Genomic DNA, 25,498 nt, shown 5'->3' with positions numbered 1-25,498 from the left:
CAGTCTCCTTATCTGTAAATTCAAGATAATGGTAATACCTACCTTAGAGGTTTTTTGTAAGGATTAAATGAAATATTTAGATTACAACAGTACCTGGCACGTAATAAGTACTCAGCAAGAATGCTGGCTGCCATCATAATCAGCACTGTTACCATCATAGCCTAGAATGAGGCCTGTGGGTTTCTCTGAGCATAACGTGTGGATGCAAGGAGGCCCTCTGGTCAGCCGTATTCATGAGCTCTTCCCCAATGCATGGATCTTGCAACTTAGACAAGTTTGCAAGCTATTTAGTTATTTATTCCTTTAATTATTAACACTTCTTCCAGAGAATCCATCTACTGCCATTTTAGAAACCTGGAGGAGTAAGCTTGAAGTTCTGTGTAGCCATCTGTGCCTCCAGAAAGCCGATCAAACCAGACCATGGGGCTCAAGGAAGTCTGGAGTGCAAGAGAGCCAGCAGCTTCTTGTAAATTTGGAAAAAAAGGGCAAATTCCGAAACAGAAATCCACCACTGGCCCTGTTCTTCAGAATGCTTTGTTTGAATTTCATTTCTGTTTGAGAGCTTTTTGCATTTTAATCATAAACATTTCGGTCATTCATTTAGGAAATATTTGTTGAGCACCTAATATGTACCAAGAGCTGCTCCAGTCGCTGGGAATACTTGGTTGTAAATGAATGGAGTCCTTGCCCTCATGGAGCTTGCAGTGTAATGTGGGAGACATAATAAACAGACAGATACATAACATAATTTTAGAGGGTGATGGAGCTGTGAGGGAAAATGAAGCTGAGTAAGGAGAAAGCATGCTGGGGCCGGGTTGCTACTCTAAGCAGGAGGCTCACGGAAGTTACTGTGTGGTAGTGCATTTGAGTAGAGACCTCACTGAGGATGGGGAGTGAGCCCTGCAGGTGTCTGAGTGGAAAGCACTGCTGGCAGCAGGTGCAGCAAGTGCAAAGGCCCTGAGGTGAGAGAGGGGTTGGTCTGCTGACTGCCCCGAGGAAGCCTGTGTGCCTGGAAAGATGAAAGCCAGAAGGTGAATGGTGTTGAGGTTGGCAAGGCCACTGGGGAGGATGCCACGGACCTGGTCATCATAACATATCAGGTGATTACTATGGTTATAATTTAGTCCACAACTGTGTTTACCAAACTGTGTGTTTCAGTAGACACTGTAACTCATAGTAGTAAACAGCCTAGTTTGAGCATATAGGGGAAGTAGTTCCAATTTCTCTAAGTTAATCACCTAAAGCATCACAACATATTTCCAAAACCCATGCGTCTTAAGCAGAGACATGTGCCCTAGTCTCGGGGGAGCTTTGTCCTTGTGTACCTGTCTGAGCCCCGCTCTCAACTTACTGAATCAGAAGACGGGGAATGGGCAGAGGTGCTGGCATGTGCAGCTCGAATAATGTTTCCAGGGGATTCTGATAAGCAACTCTAATTAAAACTGAAAATGAGCTAACAATAAACGTTGTGACTTTAATTCTCTTTTATTCTTCTAGTCTCCAAGGACTTTGTCTCCTACTCCATCAGCAGAAGTAAGTACCGTTTTTGGAAGTTGTAATGGGTGGAGTTGTTTTTGGAAGTTGTAATGGGTGGAGTTGGGGAGTTACTTGGACCATATTCCTAGACTCACATTTTTGCAAAAGGACAGAAAACCCGTGTACAAGATTATGATGAATGTAGGATTCCTTACGTGTAAGATATGACTGTAAGACCCAGAAGTAAATTTCTTTCTAAATGGAGACTAGGGAATACAACCAGCCTTACCCTGCACTCTGAGTGGTAGGAAAGAGAGTGGAGAATGGGGACCACTTGTCCCGATGTTGGTCTCTCTCCTCTCATCTGTAATTGATCGATCTGAATCCTAACCTACTGATTATCTGAAATGGCCAGCAGTGGTCATGGTGTTTCTATCAGCAGAGCCATCATCATGGGAGGCCACTTCTCTTAGTCTAAAATCAAGAGTCTTGTCCCCCCTCTCAGGGTAGACGGACCTTATAGTGGCTTTTATCAAGTCCACCAGGCTGGCCGTTCCCTCGGGAATAACCTCCTGCGTATCTGGATCACGTAGAGCTGTCAGTGATGGTTCCATAGTGAGCCACGGGTCCCCTATCAACCCAAACATGCTCTTCCCCTCTGCAGCGCCCAGCACCAAAGACAGAGCCCCCAAATTAGTGACGCTCCCAAAACCCATTTTATTAAACGTTCTTCGGGAAGCTGATGATACTGTTCTATAAAATGAAACAGCCCCTTCACACTATACCCCTGATCCCAGGAGTGTCTTGGTCTTGCTGTCACCCACAGTGACAGAGGTGCTTGGTGACCAGAGGTCTTAGAGACACTTTCTGTTGTCCCAGCATAATTTTTCCCTTGGAGGGTGGCCTAAGCTCAGACCACCTCAAATCTGAGCATGGTCCAGGTCTAACCCAGCACTTTCATTTAAGCTATTACAGGTAGTAATAATCAAGGGATTGTTTGTTCAGTGTGCTTCTTATTATTTTGTATTTCCTTATGTATCCAGTGAGCAAACTCCTCAGGGGTTAGGTCTACCCCCTTCTAAAAATAATAATAATAATTAATAAATAAAATCAGTTGTCTTGTCTTAAAGCTAAGTAACTGTCTGGATAGTCTATATAAAACTGGCCTGATCTTAGGTAATCACTATAATCTCTGTAGTATTGTGGTTTATGACCGAGTGCTATGAATAACTAATTTCTATGAATATTCTGATCGTTTTCAACTGAAGTTATGAAGAATTAATTTCTATTATTGACGACTTGTCAATAATAGAAATAGTAATAATAGGTTGAGGCACATTATTGGGGGAATTTTGTTTTGTTGCTGTTTTAATTTATTGTTACAGCCACAACTAGGATAAAATCAAAGTTTTTTTGCCTCTTGCTCTCAAATTGCGCACGTCCATAGTTTTTGAGGTTTTAATTTAGTCCTTTTTCATGCATTCTTTCAAACTTTTATTTTTCTTGTGCTAGTAGAAACTTCATAGGGCCACAAATTCCTAAAATGTAAAACGTTCCTTGTACTCTTCTAATTCTTTTAAAGTTTTATGTTATGTTTGTGTGTGTATGATTTTTTTTATACTTTATACCTACAATATTCTTTTCTAGACTTGGACATGGTGACAGACTGGTGGTGCTATTGTATTCCATTAAATTGATATGCCATAACCTAATTATTCCCCGGTTTTGTTGAGCACATAATACAAAGTTTTGTCTTTATAAATGGTGGCATTATAAATGTCTGAGGAAATTTTTCCACTTAAAGATCGTTGAAAAAATTTTTTTTTCTTTTTGGAATTTGCTTCCTAAAGTAGAAGTAGAATTACTGGAGTTGAGGCCACCACAGGCTTGTTCTCCAGGAAAATCGACGTAAAACATCACCAGATCAACAGCATGGATGGTGTGGGTTAGTGGTTGGATCCAGGGATGAGATGAGAGCCAGGAGGCTGGTTCTGAAGCAGGCTCCACCTGCACACACCTGCACACGGGTCTCTTACCTGCGTGGAACCTTCTGAAACACTCTGCATTTGTGAAGAAGGGAGGTGATACCATGTGTTCTACCTTCTTTATGATGCGGATCTGATGATACAACCTATGTGAACAGACTTCGTTAAACTGAAAAGCACAATATAAGCGTGGTCATTGGAATTATTCCCTCTTTTCCCAGAGCTCTATCAACACTGGAGTTTATCCTTTTTACATCTTAAAATCTTGGTAAAGGCAAGCACTACAGGTTTTGAACAAAAAGCACTAACCATGGAATGCTTGTTTGCATACCTACTTAAGGAATATGGCCCTAAAGTGTATACATGAACAGGTAGACGGGATAGTTCCTGGGTGACTTTGGTGCAACTTGATTTCACTTGAACCTGACAACAGCCTGCATGTATGCCTTGTGCTCCCACTTTCTCGCACTTGCTTCCAGGGGTACCAGGATGGGCGGGACCGGATGATCCACCGGTCCACCAGCCAGGGCTCCATCAACTCCCCTGTGTACAGCCGTCACAGCTACACTCCAACCACGTCTCGCTCTCCCCAGCATTTTCACAGACCTGGTAAGGGCACCTGTTCCCGGGATTCACTCTCTATAGAGTCATCCGTGTTTCTATGTGATTGTTTTCCCCACCGCTGATAGCGTATTTAAAAATCTGGCTGCCAAATCTATCTGCCCCTCTCCCAGAAAAACTTGCAAACTCCTATTCCATTGTAGTTTGTGTTATTTCTTTTCTCAAAACAAGAGTCATTTTATGGTTGTATTCATTATGACTTACTAAATAATTATATGTTGACAGTGAACACCTAGAAGCAAAGGAGGTTTTTTGGGTTTTTCAGACTTGAAGAAAATCTCAGCACTTTGAGACTTAAAATGGAGATCTCCAAAAGAAAATACGGTGATGTGCCTTTTAGGCTTATCTAAAATCTAAATCCAGTCATTTACTCGTGAGTTTATTATGTTTCCCCCATCCGGGCACATGGTATTACTAAGCATGCTTGGTTAAGAACCTGCTAGGAAGAAGTCTCATATACCACCTCGGGGTTGTATTTGGTAACTTTTAAGATGCCTTCCAACCTAAGATTTTGAATCAGACTTGGAAAATATAAAAACACTAGAGGTGTGCTATGATGGGGAATATTAAGAGTAGTGGACCTCATTTACCTTTATCTCGGCAGAACGTAGTCCCTTTTACTGTTAGTGGGTATCTCCTATGTAGAGTAGAAAAAGCATGGAGATCCCAGCACAGACCGAGGATTCCTGAGAAACAGATTCACCAAGGAAGATTTTGTCCTTCTAAACAAACTTGGTGTTGATATATGTCTATGAAGACTTCATTTTAAGCCTCTTGCTTCTGTGCAGGCTGATGAGAATAAGCCCATTCATATGCTAACGTGTCTTATAAAATATAAACCAAAGGACATGAACAGAATGTAAAAAGGCTGCAATCTTCTCTTTAAAGCCATAGATTTAATGCTTATAGAGGATTAAATTTTTACTTTTTGATCCTTCAATAAAGTATAGTTTTCTCTAGACTCAAATATTTACTCAGTATCTGTTGAGTTACGTTAAAGGAAAATTTTTCAGGAAAGAAATTCCTTTTATTTTTCATGTACGATGATATTCATTTTACTTCTGGGTTTGGATTTATGCCATTTTCTGTCTGGGTGATGAGAAATCCTTTATGCCACCACCCCTACGTATGGGTATACCCTGATACTGCAGCCGTACCCTTATCAGAATGATGCGAAGTTCACTGGGAAATTGTTGTTCGAGAGAATCCCTGGATAGCAAGGGAGTGGTCAGCCAGGGACATGGTTTCCCTAAAAGGTCATGTCCTCATTGGGCAGTAGAAAGTTTTCCTCTGTTCTAGTCATGGTTCTGATGCCAAGAGCCTGTAGAACATTCCCCATTCTAAGCACTTCTCCTCCCCCTTCACAATACGTTATGGACATGCGTGATGTCAGTTGTTAGGGCTCATAATTATTTTTCGAGATGGGGCTCTGCTAGCATAGTCATGGTCAGCACAGAGCACCTCAGAGTATCCACTCCACACGTTCTAGATACCAGAGGATGACGCACGTCCTTAGGTCTGGGCTTAGGTTAACGGTCCATAACTGAGTTTCCAGCTCCCCTGGTGTTACCACTACCCAATTCTCAAGATCACAGGTAGCTCTTTGCTACCCAGGGGATGCAGACAGGTTTCCCTTCTACATAGGAGAAGTAAAATTAAACTTGCAGTAGGAGACATTTGCAGCTTAAAAAACAAAGAATCTGACCCTTACGTATAAGTATTTCTTTGCAAGGTTCTTGAAATGATTGTCGGTTTTGTACATGTGTTTCAGAGGGTTCTGTTTTGTCAGGTGCCTTTTAAAAACAGCTATGGTGGAGTCTAAGTGACGTGCCCAGTCCTGGCTCAGTGGTAGCTGGTGTCATCCTGACAGAACCTTCTGGTGGCCGTTCCCTCCCACTAAAACCATTTATCCTCGGAGAGTGAACTCTGTACTGACCTGAACCTGTTTGCAGACTCTCCCCACTTTGTGTAACCCTTCGTAGGTGCCTTCTTAACCCCTTTTCCTTCCTCCTTTTTCAGACTCTTGATTAACATTCTTTATTTCTTTTTCTCCCTTGGAACGATGGCGTTGTCCCTGCTCGTGTGTTAATTTGTGCTCTTCTTTTCTGTTTGCACCGTGTCCTGCCCCTGATCCTTGCTGCACAGAGCTGCTGTCTCCTGGTGTGCAGAGGTCCTTCCTGCACACCGGCAGCCTCAGCTCCGGCCACAGCGACTCCCGCCCCAACTCCCCTTTCCGACACCACTTCCTTCCCCATATCAAAGGTAAGGAGGCAGGCTTCTCCAGGCAGCACCCTGCATAGCAGAGATTTATTAGTACCCGGGGAAGGCTAATAAGGTGCATCTCCAAGAGTCAGCTCCGAGCTTTGGACTTCTCAGCATGCCTGCGTGTGTCATGGCTACACCCAGCCGTGTCTTAGAACTGGCATAGCATCTCTCGTTAGGAGAAATATGTCATTTCTAAAGGGCTCTAGATGAAGAAACAGGAAATATGTTTGAGACCCTGAGATTTGTTAGCTACTGCTTAAGAAAAATATATATTATTATTTTGTTTTTCTCTGGTCAAAAGCAAAATATAATATATATCTGGGGAATCTTCCTGGTTTTCATATATGTTATGGCTCAGCAAAACACAACAGTATTCAGCAACAGGGGTTCCAAAGTTGTCTTAATGGTGATAAGCCACTTAACCACGTAACAATATTAAAATGTTTGGACGGGATGAAAGATCTATGGCAACGTAACTTAAATTTATCTCCTTGAGACAACCCTTAGAGTAATCTTCCTTTGACCTGTCCTGATGTCTGCATGATGGAGAACAGGGACTTTGCCTTCTGTTGTCTGTTCCTGCCCATTTCTGCCCTTCCCTCTATGCCGTTCCCATTGTTCTCATTGTCTGTTATGTTTCCGTGGCCATTCTCAATCGAGCCAAGAGCCCCAAATTTAAAATAAGTAGGAGCTTTTTCCGTAGTCTTGATTTGAACCAAATTAACCAAAGAGAATACCTTAAGGAGGGAGTAGCAGGCAAGCACAGATGTTGTCATGGGTCTTAAGACAGACCGAAGGGATTCTAACCCCGAGTTCCAAGAGCTCACATCACTAACCCTTTCTCAAGCAGCCTAAGTGTTGTGCTCTTTGACTGAATTTCCTTTGCAGTCATTTTACAAGCATGCGATTTTAGCATTTTCTGTGCTGTAAAAATAACATTGCTGACAAGCTTATTTGAAGACACATACCGTTTGCCACTAGCAAAGAAATTTTTCAGCAGGTGCAGCACTTTCTAAAATTCTTGACAGGTTATTTAAAATTATTACTGCTAATTAGTATTTGGGGGAGGAAAGACCTTTATTATTTAGATGTCAAGATGATACTTTAGAGAATGTCTATAAAACCATAAGAAATTATTGAAAAAAACTTCAGAGATGTATTTTAAAGAGACTTTAATATAGAAGCCCTTGGCCAAATTAAGATTTTTGTTTCTTTGTTTCTAATATACAAGGGAAAATACATTTTTTTAATTCATTAAAATGTAAACTGCCTTATTCGGTTATTATATATTTCATCTTTCAGAAAGCTACTTTGTGTAGGAAGAAAACTGTCATGTACCCTATAAAGTTATACAGAGTTTATACAAATAACACATCACAAAATATCAAGACTCAATACCTCGTGCTTGTGCACAGCCTTATGGCGAGATGGGCACCCATGTGGACACTGGAGTCCCGGCTTTGAATATTATCTCTGTCACATGCTAGCTATGGGACCTTGGAATGTAGACTTAACCTTTTGAGTGCCACTTGCCTCATCTATGAAACCTCTCCTAGGGTATTGGGGTGTGTGAGGTTGTCAACTGAAAAAAAAAAAATCACAACGTGAGAGCTGTGAATTAAATTTTATTGGGGGCAAAATGAGGGCTATAGCCCAGGAGACAGCACTGCAGATAGCTCTGAGAAACTGCTCCAGAGAGGTAGGGGGAAGGTCAGTATAGATGTGATTCTGGTGAAGGGAGAGTCCATGCGATCAGGCACATATTTTTTGCAGAAGGATTCTGTTAGTCTTGAGGAGCAGATGTCACCATGAAGGATTTTAGTGCTTTTCTAGATACGAGGAGATGCAAGAATTGGGCTCATAAAATCTTCTCCTGAAAGTATCTAACTCTCTGAAGACCTGTCCTGTCAGTTCTCCCCAGAGCACAGAGTGCCTCGTTCCCGATCTCCACCCTGAACTCCTTTCAGGGGGTGTTGAAGGTCAGCAGCTGCTGCGGCTCATGATCTCATCCTTATAGAGGTACATGGCAAGCGCCTATTAGTAGTTGGCAAGGTGAAATGCCCTGGTGTGTAGTGAGCACTCAACTCTGGTCCCTCTGTGATTTCCCCCTTGGCATGGTGTTCTTAGAGCACTTCCGGTTGCATCAGTCCATCACTCTTCACAGCGGCCCTATGAAGTAAAGTAGCAGGGGGCAGGCATGGGGGTGGACGAAGAGCTGAGGCCCTGGTTAAGTGACCCGGCCAAGGACTCACAGCTAGGAAGTGGCAGCACCAGGACTAGATAGACCCCAAGCCTTCCCATCCCTCATTCCTATGAGGGGGGTGTGTTTCGGTCTAAATGCTATACACGAAGTATAATTTTTAAAGCAAACTTTTATTTTCCATCTCTTTTTAACTAGAAAATTGCATTCTTATGGAGGCCAAGACAAACAGCTACTTTCAGGCATTTAAACTACAAAATTAACTTTTCAATAGAACTAATAAGTGGTTAGGAAAATTACAGTACTTCAGTGTGCCTAAATAATGCTTTATTAAAAGTGTAGATACACAATCTTTTCTTTTTTTCAGTCTGAATTCGAAATACACAGTCAAATAGTATAGGTTTAAATTATAGAAAGCAATAGTTTGTTACTTCGAGCTTACGCTTAAAAAATATCTAATGGTCTCTCTCCCATTTTCTTTTTACTGGATATATGCCTACAGTTTGTTCAGATGAAATAGTTTATATACTTCAGATACAGAATATAATGTGCATAACAGTATATGCTTAGTTTTAAAATCAGCTTTTTGCTAAACTACAAAATCAATCATGCAGAATTTGTATATTAAAGATATTGCTTTAAAAGCCTAGTTTAGTTGAATAGCTAAATACGGATTCTGCAAAGAATTACGTCTTAGTTATTTTGAAAGACATGTATCCGTTTACATGAAACTCCTCTCCAGTCCAGGGGGAACGTATGGCCATTAGAGAAACACATCTAAGATATCTTTAAAGAGCAAAGTCTCCCAGGGTTTTCCATGGCTCTTCATTTGAACATTCACTCTTTATCTTGGAGCTTGTTTTGCAACCTCAGGGAAATTATTTTTAAAACAAACGTAAGCCAAGGAGCTTGAGGACCCCAGGGTAGGATGTCCATCTCAGGAAGGTGTAGCTGAAAGCTGGGGTCCTCTTGCCCCTCTGGCAGCCAGAAGCCCACCTCCCACTGCCCAAGTCCAATTCTTGGCCCTTATTTCAGACGCATGTGGCCCAGGCCCTCAGGGTCCACAGAGCTGAGGACACCTGCATGGGTGTAGAGCTGAGATGCACATCATCAGCTTTCTCTCTATCTCATTGGCTTCCCCATCCGTTCTCTGTAATGCCCATCTCGTTTTCCATTGTGTTTTTTATTTCTGTTCTCTGACCTTCCTTGCAGCTTCATTCTATATCAGTATATTATTGTTGGGCCATTTGGACAAGTGCATGCCTATTTGGAAAAACTATTTTCACCTTGTTTTGGGTTTTGTGCCATGTTTGCACAGTTTCTCTTCCTTTCCCTTTGAAATACTGTTAGATATTTCCTTCTGTGTCCATGAATCAGATTTGCAAACAGGAGGGCTACATATATTAAGTCTCTTTGAAAGAAATCTTCCTTGTTTTGCCATAGATATGAGTTGCTATGATGCAAATATGTATTTGACACTTGCTGAAGGAAACCATAACGTTTATTGAAGCTTTAGACAAGGACCAGTAATCTTGAAACTCTGTCATGACATTCTAGTTGCTGCCAACTTTAAGGTCCCCTCAGAATTTATATTTTGAAACATAAGCACTTAGAGTCCAGAAGCTAAGTGTTGCCAGCCGTTTCCCACAGCAGACACAAGCATTACCATTTAGATTGACTTGTCTTAGAGTTTGTCACTGAGGCTCTCATGGTGGCGAAAAGAAGAATAAAAGTTGGACAGAGCGTTTGAATTTAAGTACAGTGGGAATCCTTCCAGTGAATGATCTCCCAAGGACTGAAAAATTGGCCTATTGGGCTGACTTGGAAGGAGCTGAAAATGAAGACCAAGAAATGTATACCTATATATACAGTAGCTTCTCACCCCAGGAGCTGAGATCACTAACAACTTAGATGAACCAATGCAAGGACTTATTTAAAGGAACAAAATGGCTATGAGTGTGATATATACACTATTATATGATATATACACTATTATGTTATTTTTAAACAACGTCAACACCAGGCTGATAGATGATGATGATGACGATGGTACCTTCCGTATATGATATTTCATCTGATGGCTTATACATCACTTTGCCTGAGTAATGAACTACGCACGAAAATAACCTTTTAGGGCCTCCATCAGTCATTTCCATCCAGGATAGAGTGAAACGTTTTATCACTTAAAGAAAGGGTGTTTAACTTAGAAAACGCCTCATCTTGAGAATTTTTTTGTTAATGCCAAAATTTTTAATGCCTTTTGCATTTCAAGGACTAAGAATTTGGTACCTAGCAACATTATGTACCCTGAGACCTTTTCCCCAACGAGCCGTTGTGATGTGTAGAAATCATACTATGCAGGATCACTTAGATGGGTGTGTTGCTGAGTAGCTGTTTACCTAGTGTTTTCAAATGTCTCGTGGGAGATTTTAAATGATTATAGAGTTAAATCTACTTACAAAGACTTGAACATACTAGCGTTTTTTCTAGCCACTAGAAAGGTCAGTGGTTGCCGAAGATATGCTGCTAAGTAAAAAACTCTGCCTAGCTGGAGACAGCATTCAGCCAGAATTCACCCTTTGGGAAGTCAGACAGTCATTCCATAGCCTTTGAGAGCCGTCAGCCATGGAAGTGATGGGCTTCTACTGCCACTGGGCAGCAGAGCATCTTAATGATAGAATACTTGGGCAAATGCTAATTCTAATGACCTTAAACCTTGATGTCCCATATATGCAGCTATTTTTGTGTGTGCGTGACCCTGGCTAGTAACTATCAGAACAAATTTAATGGAGTTTCATCTGATTGGATATTATAAGCAAAACCTGTGAGAACATTTCTCTCCCCCGAAAATCTGATGTTCTACAAGTACAGGAAGGTTAGAGGTGCAGGATTAAGGGCAGGGAGCAGTATGGTTTCAAAGCAGTAGCACCAGTGTTCAGGATAGGCAAGGTCTTCAGGAAAAAAAAACTCAAATAAAGCAAGAAAGTTGTCTCTCTAGAACTTCCTTTGAGAATAGCCCACAAGAATTATTCTTTTTTTTAATTATGGATTACTCTTGTGAATAATTTCTAGTGTTTGTAGGAGTAAAGAATTCTTCTGAAGTGAAACAATTAAATTGGGGTTATTAAGGATCAACTCTAGGGAAAGCTATTTTAAAAAAAAAGAAAAAAGGTACTATTGTGATCCCATTGCTGTGTCCTAGCATCCGGCTGCCTATAATTAAGAGAAAGATGATGGTTGATCCTGCAGTGGTGCTCACTAAATTAGGTCATTCATTGCTGTAGAATTAATTAGTTGGCCTACTTCAGTCATTCATTCACAGACATTTATTAAGCCCTTAGTCGTGGCCAGGCACTGTGTTGAACACACAGAGGTAAATGAGATCTAGTTCTGATTCAGCCTTAGGGTTAAAGCAGGATTTTCTTCTAAACGTAAACTGTATTCTTCCTCCCCCTGCTTGCCTCTACCTGCGTTTTTTATATTAATTTTTTCAGACGTGAGCTGGTTATTTCTCTTTAGGAGAGTGATAGGAAATGACGTCACTCTCTCTTTAAATGAGCTCTTTAATAGATCAGTGGCTGTAGGTGAAGCTTCATAATTTTTAGGAGCTAATATCTCACTCTAGTAAAGTCAGCGTTATGATATATTGGGAGCCAGATGCTAAACTGACTCTTGAAACAAAAAAAGAAAAAAGGACAAAAGTTTTAGAACATGATAACCAAAAACCTGGACTCGAAATCTGAGACAGTAACAAATTCAGATCTCATATTCGGAATATCTTACTGCCCATTTGGTACAGATCTGTGCTCTGGTTATCTAAAACTATACATATCAAAAACTTAAAACCCTATTGAACGTGTTATTTTGAGACTCCAGCAATTGACATCTTTCATGCATTACTGGCCAGATTTAGAACAGTTTGATTTACTTGAAGAAATTGGCTCTTGTATACCTAAAACTAATATAATGTTATATGTCAGTTATATCTCAATTAAAAAAAAATTTACGACAAAGTAAAAAAAAAAAAAAATTGACTCCTGCTCTATTTTCTGAAGATCTGTGATTTATTTAAAATTGTTAGCCTTAACTGATAGATAAATTGGACTTAATCAAAATTTAAAACTTCTGTGCTTCAAAGGACACTATCAAGAAAGTAAAAGACAACGAAAAAGTGGGAGAAAATATTTGCAAATCATATGTCTGATAAGAAACTTGTTATCCAGAATATGTAAAGAACCCTTACAGCTCAATCATAAAAGTAATTACCTTACTAATTCATTAACTTTTGATAGTCCTATATCTTCTGGTGTATTCTTGCACGGATGTTCGCTCAGTCGTGGGGAAGGAGGACAGTAGGGTAAGAGCTGATCTCTTTCCGATTTTGCACAAGTCTCAGTTCACCCTGCAGTTCTTATCCGAGGGAATGATGGTGGCTATGGGGGGGGTCCTCAAGGCTTTTGCAGCCAAGCCCAGCAGCGCATTGCAGGCTCTTCCCCACTCCCACCTCCAAGAACGCCGTGCTGCCCAGCCACAGAGGCCCGTCCTGTTGCTCCCACACACCGTGGCCCTTCCTTCCCCGTGATGTTCCAGCTCCCTAGAATCTGGACCTTCTCACCCCTGCAGCCACCCATCCACCTGGTGAGCTTACTTGTCAATGACCAACTCAATTCTAGCATCTTTCTGTAGCCTTTATGAAAAATCAATGGTACCTTCATGTGAGTGCCATAGAATTTTTCGCATACCCCCGAGTAAGCACTTATGTGGTATTACGTGTACTTGTCGCTTATAAGTCTGTCTCCTTAGGTAGACCCTGATGAGGCCCCTTGCAGCCAGGCACCACATCTCATTCACCTACTTAGCCTCAATCGAAGCTCACTGCCCAGCCATAGTAGATGCTCAGTAAATGTCTCACTGATGGAATTTTTAGACTGGGTAGAGCTTCTTTTAAGAGAAAGGTAGAGAGAAGTGTAAGTGGTCCCAAAGTACCTGGAAGAAAGGGCTCTGACTCTACTGTGTGTATTTCAAAGTGAAGCAACAGAAACATAGGCTGCAATGAAGGCACTTTGTGTTGCTCAGAGGAAGGACCACACAGGTTCCCAGACTCAGCCTCCCATTCAGAGAAATAGATTCTGATTGCCAGCCTCTGCCATTGTGCCTGGAAGTGATTGTTTTTGGGTTTGCATATCCCACCCCTTTACATGCTTGGGTTGTAAACCATCTGACGACTGACCCTGAATCATTAGCAAGTGACTTTCCATTCTTCTTAATGTACTTTCCATCTAATCAGTTTGCTGCCAGCTCACAGCCTTCAACCGCATGCCATTGGAATGATGCATCTTACCGCTCACTGCTTTTAACCTAGTTCCACTTGAACTCAAATCTCTCTTTTGGAAAATTCAACCTTATACCAGTCACCTTTGTGAGCCAAGTTGATGAACTGAGTTTGTTTCTTTGGTTTCTCCTTTTTGATGTACCTCCTTCCGGTTTGTTCATTTTGAATTTTTATTATGCTAGCTTTGTTTTCTTTCTTGCTCTCCCTTCTCTCATTTTGTTTTCTCCATTCTTCTCATTGGAGGCAATGAGCCATCCAGCGGCCGGAACTCCCCTCTCCCTTATCGGCCAGACAGCCGCCCTCTCACTCCAACTTACGCTCAGGCCCCTAAACATTTCCATGTTCCAGGTAGGAGCTGACATGGTCTGTGTCTTGGTGTCCTGTCACCGTGCAGAATGTAGCCTTGTCGCCTCTGTCTCGTCTCCATTTCTCATGCTCTTTTAATTGAGATGCTCACAGCCGACAAACCCTAAATTGCAGGACCTGACCTAGAGGGCCTTTCAAAAGCTTTGTATGGGAGATGCCAGGATTGTATTGAAGGTTTACATTTTCTCTAAAATTTTTGAAGGGGGATGGGAGGCAGAGGGTGAAGGAATAAGGGTTGAGTTGCTTCGTTTTGTCTTGTTTTGACAAAAATTTTAATTTTACCCTTATGTTAGTACCTTCTGAGATACCACTCTGTGGTTTAGTGTCATTGTGTAACACAATGGCAATCTAGTTACCTTCTCAGCCTAAAGACTGAACCACAGTGTTCTTGAGAGTACTTTTATTTTATCTGTTTGTCTCCAGTGTGGAGATTCTTTTTATGGACTTTTCAGGGAGCTGAAAAATTGGGTCATTTGGAGGGTCTTTCTGCAGTGTGTAATTAACTAACCACCTCCGTAGCCCACAGAGACATCTTGCAATTTAGGCTTGGTGCTATAAGCTTTGCTGTCATGGTACAAATAGTAATTTGCCATCAGGAACTGGAAAAATCAGAACCCATCAGTATCTTAATATTTAGGGTCAGCTCACAATCTTTGTGAAGGCAAGATTGGCCGTCAGAAGTCATGATATTATTTTTCCGTCAGAAGTACATTGTTTTGCTTCTTTTAGCTACTGAAAGTGGTTTAATAAATTACCCATTATGTTAATGTTAGCATACATATTTGGAATCTGTAGTAGTTTTTCTCTTTTGCATTCCACACTTACCTAGAACTTTGAACAGAGGAAAGTTCAATGGGCTTCATACCACTGAGATAGGACTGCCTTTAAAAAATACATATAAATGAAGTTTCATCGAACCTTGAAAATCAGTGTTTTATGTTTGCAACTTTTTTCATAAAGAATGCCCAACCAGGATCCAGTGCCCAAGATTCTGGGGAAACCTTTTGAAACCTACTGAGTATTTGCAGTCAAAGTTTAATGGTTGCATAATCAAATGGGGTCCTATATAAATATATGAATAATATTTGGCATCTCCTTACTCTTCCTTTCTTTTGTAAAATTTGGCCTATACAAACTAGGATTTTGTCAAACATCCTGTCAATACATCAGACTAGCCTCGCACCTAAAAATTGTTTCTATGTTTTACAAAAATATACTCTTAATTTTCACTACATCGCTTTCCACTGTTCCACTCATTAGTTGAAAAGTAAATTGAGCCACTGGTCTCTACTGGGAGCTCAATTTCGAGACAGTAGCAATTTGGGGATCTTCCCCAAACTGGTTATGTCTTCCTCACCATCACAGTATCTGCACTGCTTGCATTTCTTCCTGTTTTAACCCCACTTTTAGTGAAGTGTATATTTGAAATAAATGGCTCATGAGTGAATGACATCTCTCTATATCCTAAGATGTATTACAAAGGATTCCATGTCACATGTCTATAGTAATTCACTCATTCCTGTAATTTCTTCTTCCAGTAACTTCAATCTTTGTAATACAAAAGTTAACCTTCTGGGTTATTTTTGTTGGAGAATCTTCAGTTTGGTTTGCCTCTTGGTTGCCTCCCCGTAATCACACACCTTTGCTTTTCATTTCCACAGATCAAGGGATCAACATTTACCGAAAACCACCCATCTACAAACAGCATGGTAAAACCCGCTTTCCTCCGCGTAGCTTTTAAGTAGCAACGTCAGCTGAACTCTTCACTGTCCTCTGAAAGGCTTACCTGCTGCTGCTTTTGAGAATCAAACTGGGGCGTCCAGTGCATTATGCCTTTATGGTCTCCTGTGATGCAAATATTGTGAAGTCGGTTTTCCTAGATAGAGAACCCTTAGCTTGATTAGGAAACTTCTAGCTTATTTCTGAGCCCATCAAACCATGTATCATTACACTCATAGAGAAGGAAAGATACGGTCACACAGTAATTCACAAACTCCCTAACAAGACTTTTTTTGGGGGCCATCAAATAATTTAACCATCTCTCTGATAATTTTGATGAGCTTGCAGTTAGTTTAACTAATTAAAACTAGTGAAGGCTAGCTACCTAAAAATTAATTTGACCAAGGGAATTCCCTGACGTTCCAGTGGTTAGGACTCTGTGCTTCCATTGCAGGGAGCACAGGTTCGATCTCTGGTCAGGGAACTAAGATACCGCAAGCTGTGTGGCCAAAAAAACATTAAATTGACCAAGCTTCCATCAGCCTGACTGTCCAGTTCCCCAGTTTCTGATGGAGCATGCAGATGTCTGCACCCTGTGGTAGAGGGGATGGGACTCATGCTGAGACAGAGGCCCTAGCCTTGATCCCAGCTCTTCACCTAAACGGTTCTGTGATATCAGAAACGTAACCTCTGTCCCTCAGTTTTCTCATCTGCAAAAACCAGTACATTAGGCCAGCTTGTCTCTGAAATTCCTGCAAGCTAAGAACCACTGATGTGGATTTGTAATTGTGTTTTCCTTTTCTGGGAATATAGAATTTTTAAACCCAGGAAATCATATTACTCTTTGTAAATCACATTTCCCTCCAACATTATTAGGTCTCTATAGATTCAGCTGCTGTAAATCTTTGTGAATGGGTAGAAAGCCAAGACTGGTCTCCAGGTGATTTCAGAAAATTATACACAAATTGTGCCTGGAAATTTGAAGGCTGCCTTTAGAATCCAGTTGACATTAATGAGTCCTAAAGGCTTAGGATGACATGAAAAGCAAATAGAGTTGAAAATGCAAAAAGGAAAAAAATTTCAGGCCAACATTCTAGGGGAAAAAGAATGTATGTATTGCAATGGTTCTAGAACTATGATTTTTTTTATCTGTGTGTTTTTTTTTTTTTTGAGTTTACACCATGTGCTTGCTTTTTTAAGTTTCTTAACCTTGTTTTTGTTTGCTTTTTTTTATGGTTTAATGTCTTCTCACCCACTCATTAACATGTGAATGTTTACTGACTTCACCAATTCTAATGCGTAAGTACTGTTTGAAGTCTGGCTTTAAAAATATATATATTTTTTAATTTAAGAATAAGATTCCCAGTTTGATTTATCAGTTTATAGAGACTTTTTTTAAAATACTAAAATCTCTAAGACCCTGCCTCTCCAAATAAAAATAATCAAATACTTAAGATTTAAAAAGATAGGATAATGTTAGGTTATTTATTTGGAAGGGATTAGTTTGCTTCTTTTTGTGAAATTGACTTTACTCTTTACTTTCTTTCAGTCTCTTGTAATTAAGAGTAGCACAACCAGAGCGGTACATCCCAAAGGACATTCTGCAAAAGAGCAATTCTCTGTGATAGAAATAGATGTCATACCAAAAACTGGTGTCTATGCCCTGTGCATTTGGAAAATGCTAGACTTAAATAAAGTACACTTCTTAGTCTTTAATATGCTAACACATATAGTCCTTCTTTAGGAAGAGGATATAGTGTGCAGTGTTTTCCAAGCTGATTTTATCTTTTATACTCATGAGGTTAGAAATTCAGGAAAAATACTGTTCCATGCCTGGCTGAGAATTTATCCCTTATTATTATGTAGGGCGACCTCAGTCAAGTTACTTAAGCAAATTGAGACCCAGAAAGTTACTTAAAAAATGTGGAATTGGAGATGAAAGTTCAAAAAGTTACTTCCAGATTTAAAAATCTGTGAGCCCAGGGAGGGGGGCAAATTTTATTTATAGCATTATAAATATATTGTGGAATGTTTAGTAACATCCCAGGTCAGCTTGCAGAATTAGCCAGAATCAGGGACTGACCATTTAACCTGGTTTGTTTTGCTCCACTTCTGTGATTCCATCTGGGGCTCTAAGCCAATGACTCCACCTATCAGCACAGCCATTAAGAACTGCGAACTCATGCTGCTCCTATTCTGGCTTTTGTGGTTTTAAAGCTGGATGACTCATTTGTATATGCAGCCCCTTGAACAAAACAGCGAGTGGGTATGGCAAACCCAAGTCTCAAGGCTAAATTCCTGCAAGCTGACAGTGGATTCTCCTGCTGCCACTTCACCTAGGAATCAAGGACACATATACAATAGGCAAGGATTGAAATGAACCGGACCAATATTTTTGTGGCTGAGAAGCCACAAAAATTCAAAGCCAACCAACTCTCTTACGATTAACACCTACAGTCAAGTGACAATGTCATGCTTTTCACTAACCTCTTTAATTTCAAATTAACTAGATTCAGATTTCTAATTGCTCTAGAATTGTCCAGTGGAACTTTCCGGGATGATGGAAATGTTCTATAACTATACTGTCCAGTACAGTAGCCGCTAATCACGTGTAGGTATGGATCACATAAAATGTGGCTAGTGCCACTGAGGAACTGAATTTTAGTTTTATTAATCGTTTGTTTTATTTAATTGTGTTCATTTAAACGTGAATAGCCACGTGTGGCTCGAGCTAGTATTGGACAGCACAGCTCTGGAACGAGATTTTTCAGATGTAGAACAGATGTAGAATGAAGCTTTGCTTCCGGCAGAACGTAAGGAGGGTGAGTCGAGTTGTCACTAGGAACTGTTAGTGACGGGGCGATGGATAACGGTTATAAACAGCTCTCTGGAGTTCACACTTTTTGCCAGAGCACGAGAAAACTATGTGAGAGGATTGTATACTATCATGACCTTACAGACCGCTAGCTAAGCTGCCCCTGATTCCCATCCAGATGCAGCTGCCTTGGCAGCCCAGAGCAAGTCTTCAGAAGACATCATCAAGTTTTCCAAGTTCCCAGCAGCCCAGGCTCCAGACCCCAGCGAGATACCAAAGATTGAGACGGACCACTGGCCTGGTCCCCCCTCACTTGCCGCCATAGGTATGCAACGGTAGCAGCTAAGCCACATGGACAGATTGCTAGGAGATCTCAAGATGCAGTGCTTAAAAGTATGCAAGGACATGTGTCCTAGTGTAAAGACTTTTTAAGAAAAGTATGACCAAGAGTTAGAACAGTGAAAAGAACTAAGGTAGTGTTAACGTGTGTGCAGAATGCTTCAAAAACCCAACCACCAGAGCCTTGTGCTAACCAAGCCCAGTGAGGTGCAGAACTGGTCTAAAACGGGTGTTTTGCGTGGACTCTCAGTTATTATTGTAAAGTCAGTAACTTTTTTTTTTTTGTGGTACGCGGGCCTCTCACCGTTGCAGCCTCTCCCGTTGCGGAGCACAGGCTCCGGACGCGCAGGCCCAGCGGCCATGGCTCACGGGCCCAGCCGCTCCGCGGCATGTGGGATCCTCCCGGACCGGGGCACGAACCCACGTCCCCCGCATCGGCAGGCGGACTCCCAACCACTGCACCATCAGGGAAGCCCCAGTAACTCTTTTGAACATAGTTGAATCAAAGCCTCCTGCCAAGAACTTCGTTCTACATAGTTAGAGCATAGTGGGTGGATTTACTGAGTGTCCACAGAAGTGTGACTTCTTTGAATTAAGTTTGTTTTAGACGATTTCTGGGTTGTAATTACGATTCTCTTAACAACCAATCTTAACACTGAAGCTCTTTCATTTTTCTTGCCTGATCACGTTCTGCATTACTAAGAAGGGCTGTTACAGAGTAGCAGGTGTTCTGGAATATTACTCACGTAAAGTTACATGATTTCACATCTGTCATTTCCATGGCTTCTGTGCTAAAATGTCACATTGGAGCTGTTTCATTCTTTGCTTTGAACCACACATTTATGCTTTAGAACTGTCTGTGTGTTTACTGCTTTGTCATTAGTGAAATCACTTGGCCCTAAAAAATGGTATTAGCAAACTCAGAAGCTAGTACTGAAAATTTAGTGAGTCAGCTTTACAAAGATATGACTATCTTATCACATTTCTGTTGACAACCTAAAAGGCCTTCAATTTTCCAAAATTCCCAAATTTTCTTCATCCTGCTATTTTTCGCCAAGTTATTTTTGGAATAACTTTTACAGGCAATAGAAGTGGATTTTAAAGCAATTGATATCTATAGAAATAGTTGAAGGAAAAATCTATTATGCCTCCTGGGTTCCTTATTCACAAGTATTCTATACGTTATGTTGACTTAAGATGTATCTAGTTCTTGAAAACTTATGTCTATTCATTTTTGTTAGTGTAGATTAAAGAGAGAAAATTCACGTTGATATTCATGATTTTAGAAACTAAGACTCAGCCGTCAGCTTTTTTATTCTGCTGGTCCACGTCCTTCAGGCAGTTCTTGGGGCCGCTGAGGTTCCTAGTTCAGTCGTGTTGCATAGCAGGGACATTAAACAGCTAAACTTTGGGGGAGAATTAACATTTTGTTGTTACCAACTGTCATCACTAAATAGTTTGGGGTTCCAAAATGAAGAAAGCTTCTGGTCCATTAATCCAACTGATCAAACCCTGAAGGTATTAGTTAGAGTTTATTTTGATTAGATTAGCAGGCTTTCCTATCTCTTCCCACAGCTAAATTAGTCCAAGCCACTTAGGAAAAGCGATAATTATCTTAATTTTCCAGACATCCAGACAGATTCCTCCTTTCCCCTCCATCTCCCCTTTTCCAGGAAGCTTAAAAATTGTACGTGATCTGCTCTATTATACTGAAATAAGTAACTTTTTAGCTGCATTAACCCTTTTTATTGGCCCATTAGTATAAAACCCTTTTGTGACCATTTTCTGAAAGATTAAGAGCAAGGAAACATTAGAGACCCATCCCTTCAAAGAAAAATAAAGCATGCTTCTTTTTTCTTTTTTTAAAAAAATATTTATTTATTTGGTTGCACTGGGTCTTAGTTGCAGCAGGTGGGCTCTTTAGTTGTGGCTTGAGAGCTTCTTAGTTGTGGCTTGCTGCCTCCTTAGTTGTGACACATGGGCTCCTTAGTTGTGGCATGCAAACTCTTAGTTGTGGCATGTATGTGGGATCTAGTTCCCCGACCAGGGATCGAACCTGGGCCCCCTGCATTGGGAGCGTGGAGTCTTAACCACTGAAGCATGCTTCTTAATGAATTTATTGGAGGTAGAAGACAGGGTGATGGTATGGTGACAAACCTAAATATTCAGAAAAAGAAAACAAGATTTTTAAATTCATCACAAGAGACTGTCTTACCTATTTGATGGTATCTAGATGAACCTGGCTTCCTCTCTATTTGAACAATGACCTCAGGGACATGAAAATAATAACCGTAGATGCCCCTCCCACCTACTATGGAAGCTCTGACCAGTGGCCAGTGGGATGACTTAGACCCAATCATAATGGCAAACCGAGTTCTAATTGAGCAGATCAGATTGTTGGGAGGCATGCCTTACTGAATCACATTTTTGGACTGGCTTGTCGAACGGGGCCCGTTGTCTCAAGAAACCAGCTGAACTGGTGGCAGGCTCTTTTTGCCCATGTGTTGTTCACGAATGTTGAAGACCACTGCTGACTTTGCCCGCCTGACACGCTGAGCACAGGTGGACTAGTCCCTTGAGCTCCCCTTGCTGTGGGGCTAACGTGAGAGGTTGTCTTTGCTGTGGACTTAGGAGCTGACATGAGACGCAGATCTAGTGGCAGAGAGGAAGACGACGAGGAACTGCTGAGACGCCGGCAGCTACAAGAGGAGCAATTAATGAAGGTTTGTCCTTAAACTACTTTGCTGCAGCCTTCACTTCGGTTCTGTCTTCTGTCAATCCATGTTACTGAATGATTGCTATGAGCGAGCCACCAAGATTAGCAGAGGGTACTCCCAGCCCTCAGGGGCTTACGGTCCAGTAGGAGAGACAAGATGGGCATCTAGTGACTGTAATAAGGCAGATACTTAGCGGGTTCTGGAAGAGGTGACCTGGAGGTCAGAGAGACACGGAATGTTTGGGCCTTTTCGAGGAGAGCGAGACTCTGTGTGGGGTGTGTGGGTGTGCGGTGCATGTGTTGAAAGGATGCTGAAAGGCCAGGTAAAGCCAGAGTGCACTCCGAGGTGGTACAACACCTTCCTTCCCTCACGCAGGCTCTGCTGAAGGGATTCCCTTGGGAAAGAGCCTTTCTCCAAGTCTTTCCTCAGGACTCATAGGACCTTGTGTGTGTGTATCTGGACCAAGAGAGAGGGGATAAAATGGACTGTCACTAAGACATCCTCATTATACACTCCGTCTCTAGCTAGGCCCACAGCATCCCAGAAGGCCTGGGGTTGAGGGAGCCTAGAAATAAATGATCAACTCCTACCAATAAGGGTCATTTTCCAAAGATACTTCATCATATGGGGAATGCACATGATACTAGTTATATAAGGATACAAAGTTACATTTATTATGTGTTCCCAGTTTTGTATATTATGTGCGTAGAAAACTACTGGATAGATGCAGATCAGCATGTAAATGGTGGTTGTCTCTGAGTGGTGGATTATGGGTTCTTCTTTCCTTCTGGGTTTTCTAGAATCTGTACAATGAGCATGCATTATTTTTTCCCCTGTTTTTAAACAAATCAGTGTAATTTATCTTTAAAGGCTACTGTCCCCAGTCTTCCCTTCCCACATCAAAAATCTGTACATACTCACACATTGCCCTCCTGAGTCTACCTGCTGGTGCTTTGCAGGGAGGGCAAAGGAGGGAGAACACTCTTCTGATGTGGAGCCTGGTTTAGGGCAACAGAGCCTTGACATTGAAGGGACTATGGTGGGTTCAAGGTCCAAGACCTGGCTGACCTTTTGGGGAGCCACCAGGCTCTGGGACAATATGCCTCAGCCCTCTCCAGAGTCAGGAACTTCTTGCAGGCTCTCCTAAAAAGAAACTGCAGTTCCCTAAAAGTAATTGCGGGCTTCGCTTTCATTTTTCTTTTCTCTGTGAATAGCTCAACTCGGGCCTGGGCCAGTTGATACTGAAAGAAGAGATGGAGAAGGAGAGGGAGAGCCGGGAGAGGTCCTCCCTGGCCACCGGGCGCTATGATTCTGCCATCAACTCAGGTGAGCAGCAGACCCACCGCCTTCCCTGAGCCAGGAGCTGGCCACCTGCCTGCAAGGAGCCTATTTTGACGGTTCCAGGAGAGGCAGGGTGGTTTCTGGTGGAATCTACAGAGTGTTCTATAGGAAAGGAAGTGTAAGAATCCTATGTCATGTCAACTTAGCTTAAGAGCCTGCCATGGCTCTTCCTTAAATGTGTGTTTCCTTCCTGTTGGAAATAGGGGGAGCCCTTGGAGGATCTCAGGAACCAAGAGGGGTCAGTTCCCTTGTGCTGGGTCTACCTTCTAGAACATACATCTCAGAGGGAAGCGGCAAAAAGAAACTCCTCATAGAGAACAGAATGCTTTTTAGAACTTTGTTCTTTTTTTTTGATTTGGTTGCCCTGTGGGCCATTAGTTCCCTAACCAGGGACTGAACGCGTGCCCCCTGCGGTGGAAGCACAGAGTCTTAACCACTAGACCGCCAGGGAAGTCCAAGAACAGAACGCTTTTTAACTGTAGAGAGCATGAACAATTTTTTCAAAGTATTATGACTTTAGTATATTCAATATAAGAGCTGAGGGCTAACAGTGCTGTTGTTGATACTTTTGAAAGAGATTACTTATATACTGGGCTGAATAGTCTTTCGGTATATTTTCCCCTGCTTATACTTGTCATAAGCCTGTTCTCTTTTAACCCACGAGAGACGTTCTCACATGTTGTGAACTAGTGCATAATTTTCTCTCCTGAGGATTCCTTTAAACATGTGTTTAGTGCTTCCTCTGCAAACACTTCTGCTAAACATTATTTCATTTAATCTTCACGACATACCAATGAAGTAGATGGTATTAAGAGTATTATCATCTTCCCCATTTTGTAGATCAGGAGACAAGTAAAGGGAAGTTTAAGTAACTTACCCGATGTCACATTGCTGATAACTACCAAAACTAAGGTTTAGGAGCCTAAGTATTATAACCCCAGAGCCTACACCCTTAACCGGAATGCCCTGCTACTTCTCATAGATGTGTCACTGGCATTAATCTTGGATTAGGTAGTTTAGTAATCTTTAGAGTTCCTTCCAATTCTGCAACTCTGTTGTATAAAAATAAATAGCACTGTATCTACATGGGTCAAGAAATGAAGACTTAACAAGATGGAATACGATGCCCGAAGATGCAGAGGTGTTAAGTTGCAGAGCCAAAACCCAAGCCCAGGTCTACTCCCTCCAAAGCCCAGCAGTTTATGAGGTGTCCACGCTGTTGATCAATGGGATACCCTATCCCAAGCCTCCCAGGAGTCCACCTGTGGTTGACCAGTAGATCTTGGTAACGTAAGTGTAGGCCTCCAGATCAGTTATTGCTGCCGTACCAACTGGGGCTTGGGCCTGTGTATCCCAATAGCCCTGGGTTTAGATCATTGCTTAGATCTTTACAAGCTGAGCAGCCGTGGGCAAGATACTTACATTTCTATTAGCCCCTATTTCTTCTCCTGTAAAATGGAAATACTACCATCATTATTAGGATTGTGTTGAGGATTCAGAGATGCCAAGCACTTCTTCCTTCCCCATCCCTCCTCGAAAATTTCACTGCCCACCCATTCCCTGCATCACCCAAACATGGTGGCATTTTATGAACATTTGAGCCCAATATTTGGATTGTTTTTTTCTAAATCCTCTATTCTGTAGGGTAGAAGATACACTGCCGACTTCATGAAAGAATTGGACCTCGGGTTCCTAACAATTACTTTTTTTATCTTTCTCTTATTCAGCTTCACATGCTCTATCATCGAAAACCTCATCTCTCCCAGGCTATGGGAAAAACGGGCTTCACCGGGTGAGATTTCTCAGTTACTCGTTTCTGAGTCTCTTCCCTCTTGAGTCCTGGTGGAAGTGCTGATGTATTGTCTGAATACATCTGACAATATGATCTCAGTGTTGGATATAATGAAAATTGTAATCACCCTGCTCTCCTGGTAAATCACTTTGAGTTACAGGCAAAATAAGATATTTCTATTGAGAGAAAGAGGAATTGACTTTAGATAAAAGAATAGCCTGTATAAGCTTATGGGAAGACTAGATTAATTGTGTGCCCAATATTTCTACAGTTAAGCAAAAAGTAATTACTGGAGCCATTATCTCTGCTGTAAAAAGATACAGGAAAGTTTGTTACAACCTCCCTCCCCACAAAGCATAGAACAAGTGTAACTGTGTAGCTGTGATGTGGAAAAATGTGTTTTTATTTATCAGCAAGAGATACTTGCTTGCCAAGGACCTGCTGAGCAGTAGCATAGGATATACCACAAAACACAGGTATTTCATAGAAGAAGAACTACGTAGGAAAAATAATAGGGGTCCAGGAATTCG

General features: G+C 41.5%; 1 protein-coding gene across 11 annotated transcripts in view; it reads left to right on the top strand.

Annotated features, from left to right (window-relative positions):
• The window catches only part of ABLIM1 (actin binding LIM protein 1), a 306,271-nt gene that overhangs the window by 275,936 nt on the left and 4,837 nt on the right, over positions 1-25,498 (top strand). For 3 of the 11 annotated variants that reach the window (XM_027112670.1, XM_027112674.1, XM_027112675.1), the window contains 7 exons: positions 1,498-1,533; positions 3,941-4,070; positions 15,907-15,954; positions 18,958-19,104; positions 21,750-21,841; positions 23,050-23,161; positions 24,904-24,968. In XM_027112670.1, coding sequence (XP_026968471.1) covers positions 1,498-1,533; positions 3,941-4,070; positions 15,907-15,954; positions 18,958-19,104; positions 21,750-21,841; positions 23,050-23,161; positions 24,904-24,968 — 630 coding nt within the window. Of the gene's footprint in view, positions 1-1,497; positions 1,534-3,940; positions 4,071-14,122; positions 14,228-15,906; positions 15,955-18,957; positions 19,105-21,749; positions 21,842-23,049; positions 23,162-24,903; positions 24,969-25,498 lie in introns of all 11 variants that reach the window. The other 8 variants (XM_027112671.1, XM_027112677.1, XM_027112681.1 and 5 more) reach the window with 5 other exon arrangements.

The sequence above is a fragment of the Aethalodelphis obliquidens genome, unplaced genomic scaffold, assembly GCF_003676395.1.
Source record: "Aethalodelphis obliquidens isolate GAN/ISIS:26980383/991018 unplaced genomic scaffold, ASM367639v1 scaffold11, whole genome shotgun sequence".
In the NCBI taxonomy this organism is placed as follows: domain Eukaryota; kingdom Metazoa; phylum Chordata; class Mammalia; order Artiodactyla; family Delphinidae; genus Aethalodelphis; species Aethalodelphis obliquidens.
The sequence above is the reverse complement of the archived record's forward strand: the minus strand, read 5'-3'. Positions and strand labels throughout refer to the sequence as shown.